The sequence below is a fragment of the Ascaphus truei genome, chromosome 1 (assembly GCF_040206685.1).
Source record: "Ascaphus truei isolate aAscTru1 chromosome 1, aAscTru1.hap1, whole genome shotgun sequence".
NCBI classification, from domain to species: domain Eukaryota; kingdom Metazoa; phylum Chordata; class Amphibia; order Anura; family Ascaphidae; genus Ascaphus; species Ascaphus truei.
The window spans coordinates 35,998,865-36,010,723 of record NC_134483.1 but is presented as its reverse complement, the minus strand read 5'-3'; the positions used below and the strand labels follow the sequence as shown (position 1 = coordinate 36,010,723).

Here is an 11,859-nt window from a genome sequence, read left to right as displayed (position 1 = left end):
TAATTTCAAAAGGCAGTTCATCATAATAATTTGATCAATAAACCCCCAAATACAACCCCCAAATACAGTACATAAAAAGCAAGTCACTTTATCTCCCTGCGCCTCAGGCACCAAAAACATACAGTAGATTGTGAGCTCCACGGGACAGGGAGGGACCTGTGCCTGCAAAATGTCCCTGGAAAGCGCTACGTATACTGTAACTAACAGCGCTATACAAAAACATGCTATTATTATTATAATATCAAGGTGATGCTCTGTGCAAATCAAATTCGAGAAGGGATTTTCCAAAACGTTGCTGTAAACAAAGCAGCTAAGCAGCTAACTAGCTCCCATCTGAAAAAGGATCACACCCAGGCGCAGTGAGGCTTTGAAGCTCGGCTATGGACGGATTTAGAACACAATGGCAAGATTCAGAAAATTAACGACTCTGTGGAGAGGGGGGGGGTTGGGTGACTCATGCGCAGTAAGCAGCTAGCTCTCATCTCAAAGAGGCTTAGAGTACACGCAGGCGCAGTGAGGTGATTGACGCTCGGCTAGGGACGGATTAAAAACACAATGACTAACTTGAGAAAATGAATGACTCTGTGCAGGTGTCTGTCGAATGACTCTGTGGAGAGGGGGGGGTTGGGTGACTCATGCGCAGTAAGCAGCTAAGCAGCTAAATAGCTCCCATCTGAACAAGGATTACACGCAGGCGCAGTGAGGTTTTGAAGCTCGGCTATGGACGGATTCAAAACACAATGGCAAGATTCCCAAAATTAAAGACAGCCGCATGAAGTTCAAAGCTAAAGACATACTTTAATTTCAAAAGGCAGTTCATCATAATAATACACCCCCAAATACAGTACGTAAAAAGCACACAAATCAACCATGTGCAGTCAAATGCACAAGGTCGCAGACAAAAGCTACAGTAAGATGGTTTTTGCAGGCTTGTGGAGAAAAATTATTTTTCAATAAAAAAAAATTTCTTTATTTTTTTTTTTGGTCACTCACTCAGGCAAGCAAGCAGTGGTGGGCGAAGTTACAGGCGCATGCGCAGTAAATTCCTGCTGTCAAGCAGGAATGTGATTGAAACCAGACACACGTTCAAAGGAATGGTTTGGGAGATATGTACTGCATTGCACAGAAGATAAGAAGTTGAAATACCCTGCAGTGCAGTTAATTATCCTGAGCGAGGGGAGAGCGCTGTATATGCAGAAATGTGACACTGTTACAGTACTGTACATGCCAATGCGTTTCAACAATTTTCAAACGAGACATACTGTACAGCAGCACAGCACTGCAAATGCATGTATACTTTAAATATGCAAATTTACAATTACTGCGCGTGCACACACAGACTGTGTACGGACGTAGGTTCAACCGCGAAGGTATTAGACTTCCAAGACAACAGCTCGTAAACGCCCCCCTGAGTTTCTACACGGCATTGCAGTATTGCAGACAGCGAGAATAAAATGCTAATATCAGGAGCACGAAAATAACGCAGTTCACTCCGGGCGAAAACGACACAAAACTGCACATAACCGGGATAATCTGAAAATCGCGGATCTAGCCGATTTAGACTAAAGGCAGTCGCCACTGTACATGGGCTCATTTCTTCCTAATGCTGGAAAACTGCTCCAAATAAAACCACCCAGGGTCTATAACCAAAAGGTCTACTTTTGAACAAGGAGCCAATGCATATCACCTCCTCTCTGTGGTTTTACCACTTATTCAGGGATCTGGCAGTAAAATTGGGATACTGGGCACAGTGCTTAGAAAAAGTGTTATTTCGAGAGCAGAAGCACAGTACCCAGTGGAATGGCATCTTAACAGCTCGGCTCTGCCAGTGGGTGAAACTAATCAGGCATAATCTACTAGATTACCACATTGGGAAAGAGACAGGAAGATTCCTCCTCATAACAAGATAATGGCTTTTCGCTACACACTCACACAGTGTTTGTCACAAACAGAAGGGTGCAGCCAACCGGCTACAAAGGAAGACGTGAAGGATCTCTTCTCCAACATAACATCTCTGTAACCCCAGAAGGTGCATCGAGATGTCAACTCTGAAATCTGATCGCTGGGTGAGAGGACTGACGCACTAGAAAACAAATAAGAGGAACTGATAACATCGCAGAGCATGGCAGACCAAGAAATTCAAGCTCTAACCTCTCAAGCATGTTGCCGGAGTACCTGTTGGATAGATTCCTGATGGATAGGGCACACAGGGCTGTATGGCTGAGATCTCTAGATAATCCAAAAGATGTAATCATCAGAATGCACAATTTTGCAGCTAATTGCACCTTAATGGGTTGAACTTGATGGACGTGTGTCTTTTTTCAACCTCATCTACTATGTAACTACATAATGACGGCAGCCAGATATTAGCCTGGACAATAGTATGCTCCAAATATTTACTAACCTGGCCTCAGAAACTCTAGCCAGGACAAAAAACGCCTTAAACTAGTCACAGGGACTCTCAGAAACTACAATGTGAGGTACAAATGTGCCCATGGCGTCCAGACCTTTCATCGTGGATCTGGTTGAGAGCAGACGTCATAAAACACCTGGTCCTTCAGGCACCATTCCAGTAAAAACCACTGGGTGGCCGCAGGTGTAAAAAAAACTTAACAAGCAGTCCTGGTCAAAAGTCGTCCATAAGAAACAACAATGTCAAATGCCCCCCAAAACCAACCTGACATTCCTTGACCGGACCTCTTCGGTGTCCTTTGGGTCTCTATTGGTGCCTGTGGAGAAAATCAATTATGGAGAACTTCTGTGTGTGGTCTGGGTTCATGGTGAATTCTGGTTCCATACAGACTCCGTCGAACTCAGATTCTGACTGACCACTCAAAACAATCTTCAGATAAGTACATTATTTTAGAGACAGTTTAAAATAACCTGTCCTTGTTTTGCTTTTCTAATATTTATATATCTAAACAGTTCCTTTTTTTCCCCCTTACTTTTAGTGGGTCTAAATTTATTTTATGGTTACATGTTTACTGTTCTATGTAAAAGTTCCACCCGCTGCCTTTTGATAATAAAATTCAGCCCTTTGCCCAGTGGGAGTGCATGTTGTCTCCAGTTCATTTTTAAAGCAGGGCCTTCTTTCCTTCTGCCACCAGGTATTCTAGGTTTATTTATTTGATAAAACTATTTTTTATTTAAAATGCCTCCTTTTTTCAGTCGTTGGAGATTATGCACTGGTTTAACTCATGGTTTATAAAGTGATCTTACTGTACATAATGGGCCTCCACAATCCCAACAAATCTATTTTAGGGTCAACGAAGATATGATTTTTCTAGAGGAAACAAGGGCCGGTGCAACCACTAGGCAATTTAGGCGGTCACCTAGGGTGGTACAACGTGGGGGGCGGCAGAAGAGGGCGGTAAGTGCAGGCAGGTGGCGGAAGCAGAGGAGGATAACAGTGAGCGGTGGCGGGAGAGAATGGCGGAAGAGGAGAACATCAGGAGCGAAGCATGGTGGCAGAAGAGGATGCCAGGGGAGAGGCACACCCCAAGGGTCCAACCTGGAGTTTTCACTGACTTCATGTGTCTACCGCTGCTACAGCACAGCTCCTCCCCGGACATCCTGCTCTGCTCCCACTGTCCTCAGTCCATTTCTCCTGCCTCCCCCCGCTGTCTTCCTCCTTTGCTCCTTTCGTGCTCTTCCTCCGATGCCCAGTTCCACCTCAGACCACCAAAGCCTTTGTTAAGAGGGTGAGAGGTGGAGAAGGGGTTGAGAGAGGAAGAGAAGGGGCAGGGGGTGAAAGAGGGGAGGGGGTGAGAGGAAGAGGACGGGGGTGAGAGAGGAAGAGGATGGGGGTGAGAGAGGAAGAGGAGGTGGGGTGATTGAGGCGATGGGGGGGTGATTGAGGAAGAGGAGGGGGGATGATTGAAGAGGGGGTGAGAGAGAATGGGGCTATAATTTAAAAAAAAAAAAATAACTGAAAGTTCAGAGCTGAAAGTTTGCCTAGGATGCCGCATACCCCTGCACCAGCCCTGCAGGAAATACGTTTTACTGCTACTTGTACCTTTAAAGGTACATTTAACAGACATATTTCTCTTCTGTGCACACTCATCCCCCAGTTTATTTCCTTCCAGAGAATGGCAAGTCTGATAAAGGTGGTAGATTTTTCATTATTATAGGTAAACTTGGAGGTACTGTAATGTTTTTACATTGCCTAATGCTATTGCCCCAAATTAAGCTAGACAATACTGTTGTTTTTACTATTATTTCAAATCCTACAGATTTTAAAAATTGGCCGATCATATTAGGGGTGAGACATTAATACTGTTCTGAGCCAGGAGTTGGATAGGTGGTGACCACAAATAACCCCTTTCCATTAGAAACAAAAAGTCATGTTACATTTGCTTAAGGAACATAAAAGCTTTTTCCTCTGGTAGATGCTTGGAGAAATGTGTTCCTAATTACTAAAGATTATACTTATTACGTGTCACCCCATAAAATCTATTGGGGAATATATTTTTAATATCAGTGGAGTCAAGACTTGTTCACCAAATCCTAAAGGCAAAGATTCATGAAGTCACTTGGTCAGACCAAATAAAGTCTCAACCATCGCATGATCATTTGCAGCAACATGGGCAAGTTTTTTTTTATTTATAAACGGAGCACGACAAAATTATGCAAAAGGCTACTCGCCAGACAAGAAAGGGACTCGCCCCCTAAAAAGTGTTATTTTTTTTTTTTTTAACATGAGCTGTGGTAGACTCTACTAGAGCTGGTAGCAATACTTGTGCTCATCACTCTCACAAGTCACAGAAACAATCCTGAATCTAACTAACAAAAATACAGACAATAAAGCAGCTCTCCTTCTCCCCTCGATGGTCTCTACCTCTCCTTATTTTTTTATGTCTGAGCCACAAGGAAGCAAAGTAACTTGCTAAGACTGGGATTATGGGTTCAGTCATTTCATGGGCAGTAATTTAATAATTAGTGCTGAACTATAATACAGGCATTCAGTATCCACTGTATAGCGTTTAAATGAGTAGAGCAACTTAAGTAATAATGCAAGTGTTGAAACATGACCATGCATTTACATTAGATTCATGTTCCCTTTGTCCTTTCAGAAATGGTGTTTAGCACATGAATGCAATTGCTGAATTTGTGCACCATCTATTGGGGGTTTAAGGAAAGCACAAGCTCAGTTATCTGTATTTTCAAGTGGCAAAATGTACCAAACTGGTTTAAAAACAACAATTGCATATGCTTTACATTTTCAAGATTGAAAAGTATATGAATCGAATCCAAACCAATAAAAGCAGAAGAGACCATTAAAAACAAATGATGCAGTTTGCTTTTAATGCAAAAAAAAACATACAAATAAATTGTCCCAGGCGCTGTGAATAAAGTCCAACGGACCCCAATACCGTGAACCAATTGGGCAGTCTTTAGTAAGGGCTTCCTACGCCAGATAGATGATCCTGATAGTTGGTGGACAGGCAGGGGTGTTATCTGATCTGATGTTGTGATGTCTCTGAAATCATAGAAAAAAGCAACAGGGCACGCACATGGCGTGGTATGGCTTTTCTCAATCACCCCCCTGCCTAGAACCCTGAAATCCTACTTACAGGATGAGTGCTCTCGAGTACAGTTGAGAGAATCTGTGCCTCGCGTCTCTGTCCCTCACAGCATCTCACGGATCCACGTGGTCTGGTCTGCAGGGGTCCCCTCACTCAGCGATGATGGTAACAGAGATGGTGTACTCCAGCGCTCCGACAGATGATTGCGTGTGGGGGGGGGGGGGGAAGGAGGGGGGGGTTGGAGGCGGGGAGAAAATGGAAATATACTAGTGTGATAACGTACAGGGTATTTAATGACATACAGCAATGATGAAATCACACTTACAATAAAAAAGGTTTGCGAGCTCCGCTCACAATGCCGTCCGCAGCCTGTGTAGATCCTAATGCTGCTAAGGGAATGGCCGCCGCACGCTGCACTCGATTCCGGAACTCGAGTGACGTCAGCAGTGGGGCAGACCGGAACTCTCCTCACACTAGGAGCTACGGGTGCCCGGGCAGCTCAATTCACTAGAGGGAGGAGGAGCCTAGTGAATTGAGTTGCCCGGGCACCCGTAGCTCCTAGTGTGAGGAGAGTTCCGGTCTGCCCCACTGCTGACATCACTCGAGTTCCGGAATCGAGTGCAGCGTGCGGCGGCCATTCCCTTAGCAGCATTAGGATCTACACAGGCTGCGGACGGCATTGTGAGCGGAGCTCGCAAACCTTTTTTATTGTAAGTGTGATTTCATCATTGCTGTATGTCATTAAATACCCTGTACGTTATCACACTAGTATATTTCCATTTTCTCCCCGCCTCCAACCCCCCCCTTCTTCCCCCCCCCCCACACGCAATCATCTGTGGGAGCGCTGGAGTACACCATCTCTGTTACCATCATCGCTGAGTGAGGGGACCCCTGCAGACCAGACCACGTGGATCCGTGAGATGCTGTGAGGGACAGAGACCCGAGGCACAGATTCTCTCAACTGTACTCGAGAGCACTCATCCTGTAAGTAGGATTTCAGGGTTCTAGGCAGGGGGGTGATTGAGAAAAGCCATACCACGCCATGTGCGTGCCCTGTTGCTTTTTTCTATGATTTCAGAGACATCACAACATCAGATCAGATAACACCCCTGCCTGTCCACCAACTATTAGGATCATCTATCTGGCGTAGGAAGCCCTTACTAAAGACTGCCCAATTGGTTCACGGTATTGGGGTCCGTTGGACTTTATTCACAGCGCCTGGGACAATTTATTTGTATGGTTTTTTTTGGCTCATACAGGCTTGGAATAGTCTGTTGATTTTTTGTTCCATTGGCTGCTTTCGTTTTTGATCACTTTAGGGTTATTCACCTTAATTTGTTATCACATATCACTATTTATTATTTTTTTGTAGGTTAGCGCTTTTTAGAGGGTTTATTATTGTTTGTTTGCTTGCTTTTAATGCAGTTGGGTAAAATTCTAAAGTTTTGTTACATTTTACAACTAGGAAATCTAAATTAAACTAGAAGTTAAATTAAGACTTTGTAGCAACATACACTGGATTTGCAAAAAAAAAAAAAAAAAGTGAAAAGCATTCGCCAACACCCTGACAGGACTTATTTAGCCTCTATTTTTTTCTTTACAAGGTGGAAACCAGGTGTTCCAGTGACATTTCTCGATGTTCACCTCCCACTGGTTCCCGAGTTAGTCGCCAGTGATGCTACCAAGTTTAAGTCTCAGAGGGAAACAAAATTGCTGACAAATCTTGGCCCAGTTGGAAGCTGCAACAAAATTGGTTGTGTCTCCCCATTTAAGTTCCCTTTAAAACAAAGAAGTAATACCGGTAATTTCGCCAGCAAGTATGTCAGGAACTGGGGTCCCTGGAATTTAACAGAGTATGGATCAGCTCTAGCAGGCCCCACAGTTTCCCCCCTCCCCCAGTTCCAAAAATAAAGTGACATAACCGCTACCCTCCATGTTGTCACCCACCCAATAAAATCATCTTTTAATTCCTTTTTCTGCATAGCCCCAGTTTGTTGAAAACGCTGTGCTCCGCTTTTTTTTTTCTTTCTTCTCTCTCTCCGTACTCTGGGATTTTCTTCACTACTACTGTGGGCTGGACGTACGAGATTATATAATATAGATATTATATAGATAGATATATAATATATACATATCTATGAACCGTGCGTCCAGCCCAGTGTAAAAGTGTGTGAATGTGTATATCTATCAGTACAAAACAAAGCATCCCGACAGCAGTAATGATATATTCTGTTCACTAAACAAAGGAAATTAAAAATTCAGTTAGCAAATAATTAAAATAAACAAATGGCTGTTTATTGGGAACTAGTAATTTGTTAGAACACAAGTCACTTTTTTTCGCTTTACATGTCTAAAAATAAGATGCCTATAACTATAACAGTATATAAAAGTAAAATAATGCAATCAGGTAGGTTTGTGGTTTTCAGCATTTTATTTATCCTAACATCTAGATAAAAAGCATACGTTTTCCGTTGTACAGATAATACACTTGCAGCGACTTTCTATACAAGGTCATTCATTGCCAAATGATGAGACCATTAATGGCATAGTGTGTATAATAATTGACAGGTATGAAAATTATGGTTTATTCTTTAGACATAGGGAAAACATTTTCTTTTTTGAGAGTACAAGTTAGGACAAAATTGGCAATTTATACATTTTGATTTGCTATATACAATTTGTGATGTTACTTTTGCTTGCATCAATTCCCATGGATTTAGTAGATTAATGTTATTTACTCTGTTACTGCAACTATGTTTACAAAGAAAACCCAACACAAAAACAAAAAACGCAACATCAAGGCATTGAAGAACAAAAAGTACTTTTAAATATTTTTACTCCATTGTCAGAATTTTTTTTTCTTGATATGGCCATAACCTGTTCCAACATTGAATTTCATAATGAAAACCAGAAACGAAATATAAAACGTTCTCCTTAAATATAACATACCACAAGTTGTTATGGCATGTTTTGTTGCTCAGGAGTCTTATAATTTAGTCAGGGGTCTTGGGATTCTTCCATTAGCTGCAACATACTATTAGGTGTTTAGAATGGGATTGGCAATATTAGTGTATTTGGAGTTACTTTAAGTCGGTACTGAATAAAATCCTGTATTGGCATGACTTAATAGCATACTTTTTTTTTTTAATGTGCAAGGAGATGAAGGTGAAAAAAAAAGCATGCCTAGTGTTCAGGACTGCAAGCTATAGCCATCAATCTGCCTCTTATCTATGTACTGTCAGCCTGCAAAGCAGAACACAGACAACTACACACTAATAGAAGTTAAAGAGGAGAGGGATTAAAAAACCGTATCCAGACTCACACCCCTCAACATGTAGACTGCAACATTTAAGTGCTGCTGTCTCTTTCTAATGAATCATTAATGTACAAGGTGGTTAGACTAGAACATTGATTTTTCCATTCTAGGCCAGCGTGCTTAACACAAAAAAGGTGTTTATAGCCAAATGTTACTGGGAAAATCACACTATAATCTTGATCCATTAAAAGAGCTCACCAGACTGTATTTAGATACATTTTAGTATGGACAAGTAAGGTGCAAGGTTTGTGTAAATGAAAAGTGGAGAAAATAAATGCTACTTTATTTTTTTTTCTAGAAAAAGAGGGGAGATCGCAAACTTTATTTCCATCACAATATGAAAAGAGTATGCAAAAAAAAAAAAAAGATATGTATATATTTATATATATATATATATTCAGGTTACAAACACGACTGCATTTTTCAGTCTTCCGCCTTGATAATGTAATGGAAACATATTTCTGGTGGTGTCCTGTTTACAGTGATCAGTCCAGAGGTTGGGGATCTGCAATTGGCATGGTATGGAGCACTTCATCCAGCAGCTGGAGAGCACGGTGCAAATGAATTTCAATCCAGCACGGAGTTTCCTTAATACTTTGTCTCGGGTAATCCGGACCCCATCCCTTCACAAAACTCATTCGCAGTATACATAACCTACGAAGATCATCTACCCCAATTCCTGCAGCTGCCGAAAGACCTAAAGGGTGAAGAATAAAAACATGGCTTATAACAAACCACAAATTGAGGTTACAGTAGCAAATAAAATATAAATTATAGTATTACATTCCTAATGTTTCAGGTTTGATCTGTATGCTTGGGAAGCAATTTAAAAAATCAGCAAGGTTGTCAGAGTGAACTTAAAAATACCTTCAGTTAAAGCGGCTGTCCTAGCAATATCCTACGTGTGTGTTTTTTTAATAAATCAGTTCTGTACCACGAGAAAATACTTTTTTTTTTAAAAAATTTTTAATAACTCTGAATTACATTTTTAATGTATTATAATGTAACAAGCCTTTTTTGTTTCTATTGCATCCATTTACAAAGTCACAGATACTGAGTAAATACGCCTCTGCAGCCATTTAGTGAACCCACGAGCCGAATCTTCGCCGATTGATCACAGGAGAAAGAATCGATCGGCAGCTTAGCTAATCACTTATTGTGTGGATGCACATACAAGGGGGGGGGGAGGAAATTACAAATAATTAAGAAAGAGAAACAGCTTGGACAGCTGCTTTATAATGATCACATCCGCCACAATTGCTGACTAAAATATTTTACTATGGTATTACAGAAATATCCAATAAATGTGACAAAAAGCAAACATGTTCTATGAATTGCCTACTTTATTTCTACTAAATCGTTATGGTTCGTTAAAGTTATTGCTCAACAATAGATTTGAAAGATTTACATTTCAAATGTATATATTTATTTTTTAATGGTGCGGACACAGCACAGCGGTGAGGGGGAAAAAAAAGTGTGTGCACCCCAATGATCATCATTGAATTACTATGGAATTCTGTAATTACCTTCTTGAATCAAAACCAGTCTTTCTTAAATATCCAATAGGGTTTATATTAACCAATTCCATATCTTTTTAAACAAAATTGTGTTCTAACTTGACAATGAGTAATTAAGAGTCAGGGTATGTGCAGAAGTAAGTGAAACCCTAGTTGTATCAGCTAAATTGAAGGGGATAATTAGAATCAGGTGTTTAAATAATTAGGTAGATCTTCAGGTGTGGGTTTGGAGGCCCCACACTATATAAAGATCAGAAACTTTGCGAGTTTGGTCTTCACCATACAGGTATGTTGAAATACAATGCCACGATCAAAAGAAAATGTACGAGGACCTCAGATGAACAGCTATTGATGCTAATCGATCTAGAATGGGTTACAAAACAATTTATAAGGATTTGGAGCTCCACCAAGTCACGGTCAGACAGTCTACAAATGGAGAAAGTTCAAGACCACAGTCACTCTACCCAGGAGCGGTCGTCATACCAAAATCTCTCGAAGAACAAACCGGGAATTCATCCAGAAAGTTGCCAAGAACCCCAGACTAACATCCAAGGATCAGCAGGTCACACTAGCCTTGGCTAATGTGAGCGTTTATGACTCCAGTATTAGATAAAGACTGAACAGGAATGGTGTTGATTGAAGGATAGCCAGAAGGAAACCATTGCTCTCTAAAAAGAATATTGCGGCCCATTTGAATTTCGCCAAACAGCACATAGATGATACACAAGACTTCTGGAACAAGGTTCTCTGGACAGACAAGTCAAAGGTAGAACTTTTTGGCCTCTATGAGAAACGTTATGTTGGGCGAAAACCAAAACTGCATTCGAACAGAAGAACCTCATCTCAACCGTCAAGCACGGTGTGATGGTTTGGGGTTGTTTTACCACCTCAGGACCTGGACGGCTTGCAATCATTGACAACCATAAATTATGCCTATCAGAAGATTCTAGAGGATAATGTCAAGCCATCAGTCTGAGCTGAAGCGAAAATGGATCATGCAGCAAGACAATGATCCTAAACATAAACGCAGATCTACAAAAGAATGGCTGCAGAAGAAGAAATTCCATGTTTAAACTGGCTAAGTCAAAGCATGGACCTAAACCCCATCAAAATTTTATGGCAGGACCTGAAGCAAGCTGTCCATGCAAGGAAGCCCTCAAATGTCACTGAAATGAAGCAGCTCTGAAAGGAGCAATTGGCCAAAATTCCACCATGTGAGAGACTGACCAGTAGTTACAGGAAACACTAGGTTGAAGTCATTTCTGCTCAAGGGGGTCCCGACAGATAGTGAATCTAAAGGTTCACACATACTTTTCCACACAAGGATATTGAATGTTGAATCATTTTTAGGATAGATAAATGTTGAAAAAGTATCATGTTTGTGTGTCATTTGTTTGATCAGGTTATCTTTATCTATTACTAGGACTTGGATTAAGATCTATTATAGGCTAAAGCAGTAAAATTCAGGGCATTATTGAAAACCCTGTTCTCTGATTGGATA

The 11,859-nt window shown here is 41.2% G+C and overlaps 1 protein-coding gene across 3 annotated transcripts in view; it reads right to left on the bottom strand.

The window, feature by feature from the left end:
* Positions 1-7,937: 7,937 nt before the first annotated feature.
* SMAD4 (SMAD family member 4) overlaps positions 7,938-11,859 on the bottom strand; it is a 32,848-nt gene continuing 28,926 nt past the window's right edge. For all 3 annotated transcript variants that reach the window (XM_075586389.1, XM_075586378.1, XM_075586369.1), the window contains one exon: positions 7,938-9,538. In XM_075586389.1, coding sequence (XP_075442504.1) covers positions 9,327-9,538 — 212 coding nt within the window. In that variant the 3' untranslated portion in view covers positions 7,938-9,326. The remainder of the gene's footprint in view (positions 9,539-11,859) is intronic.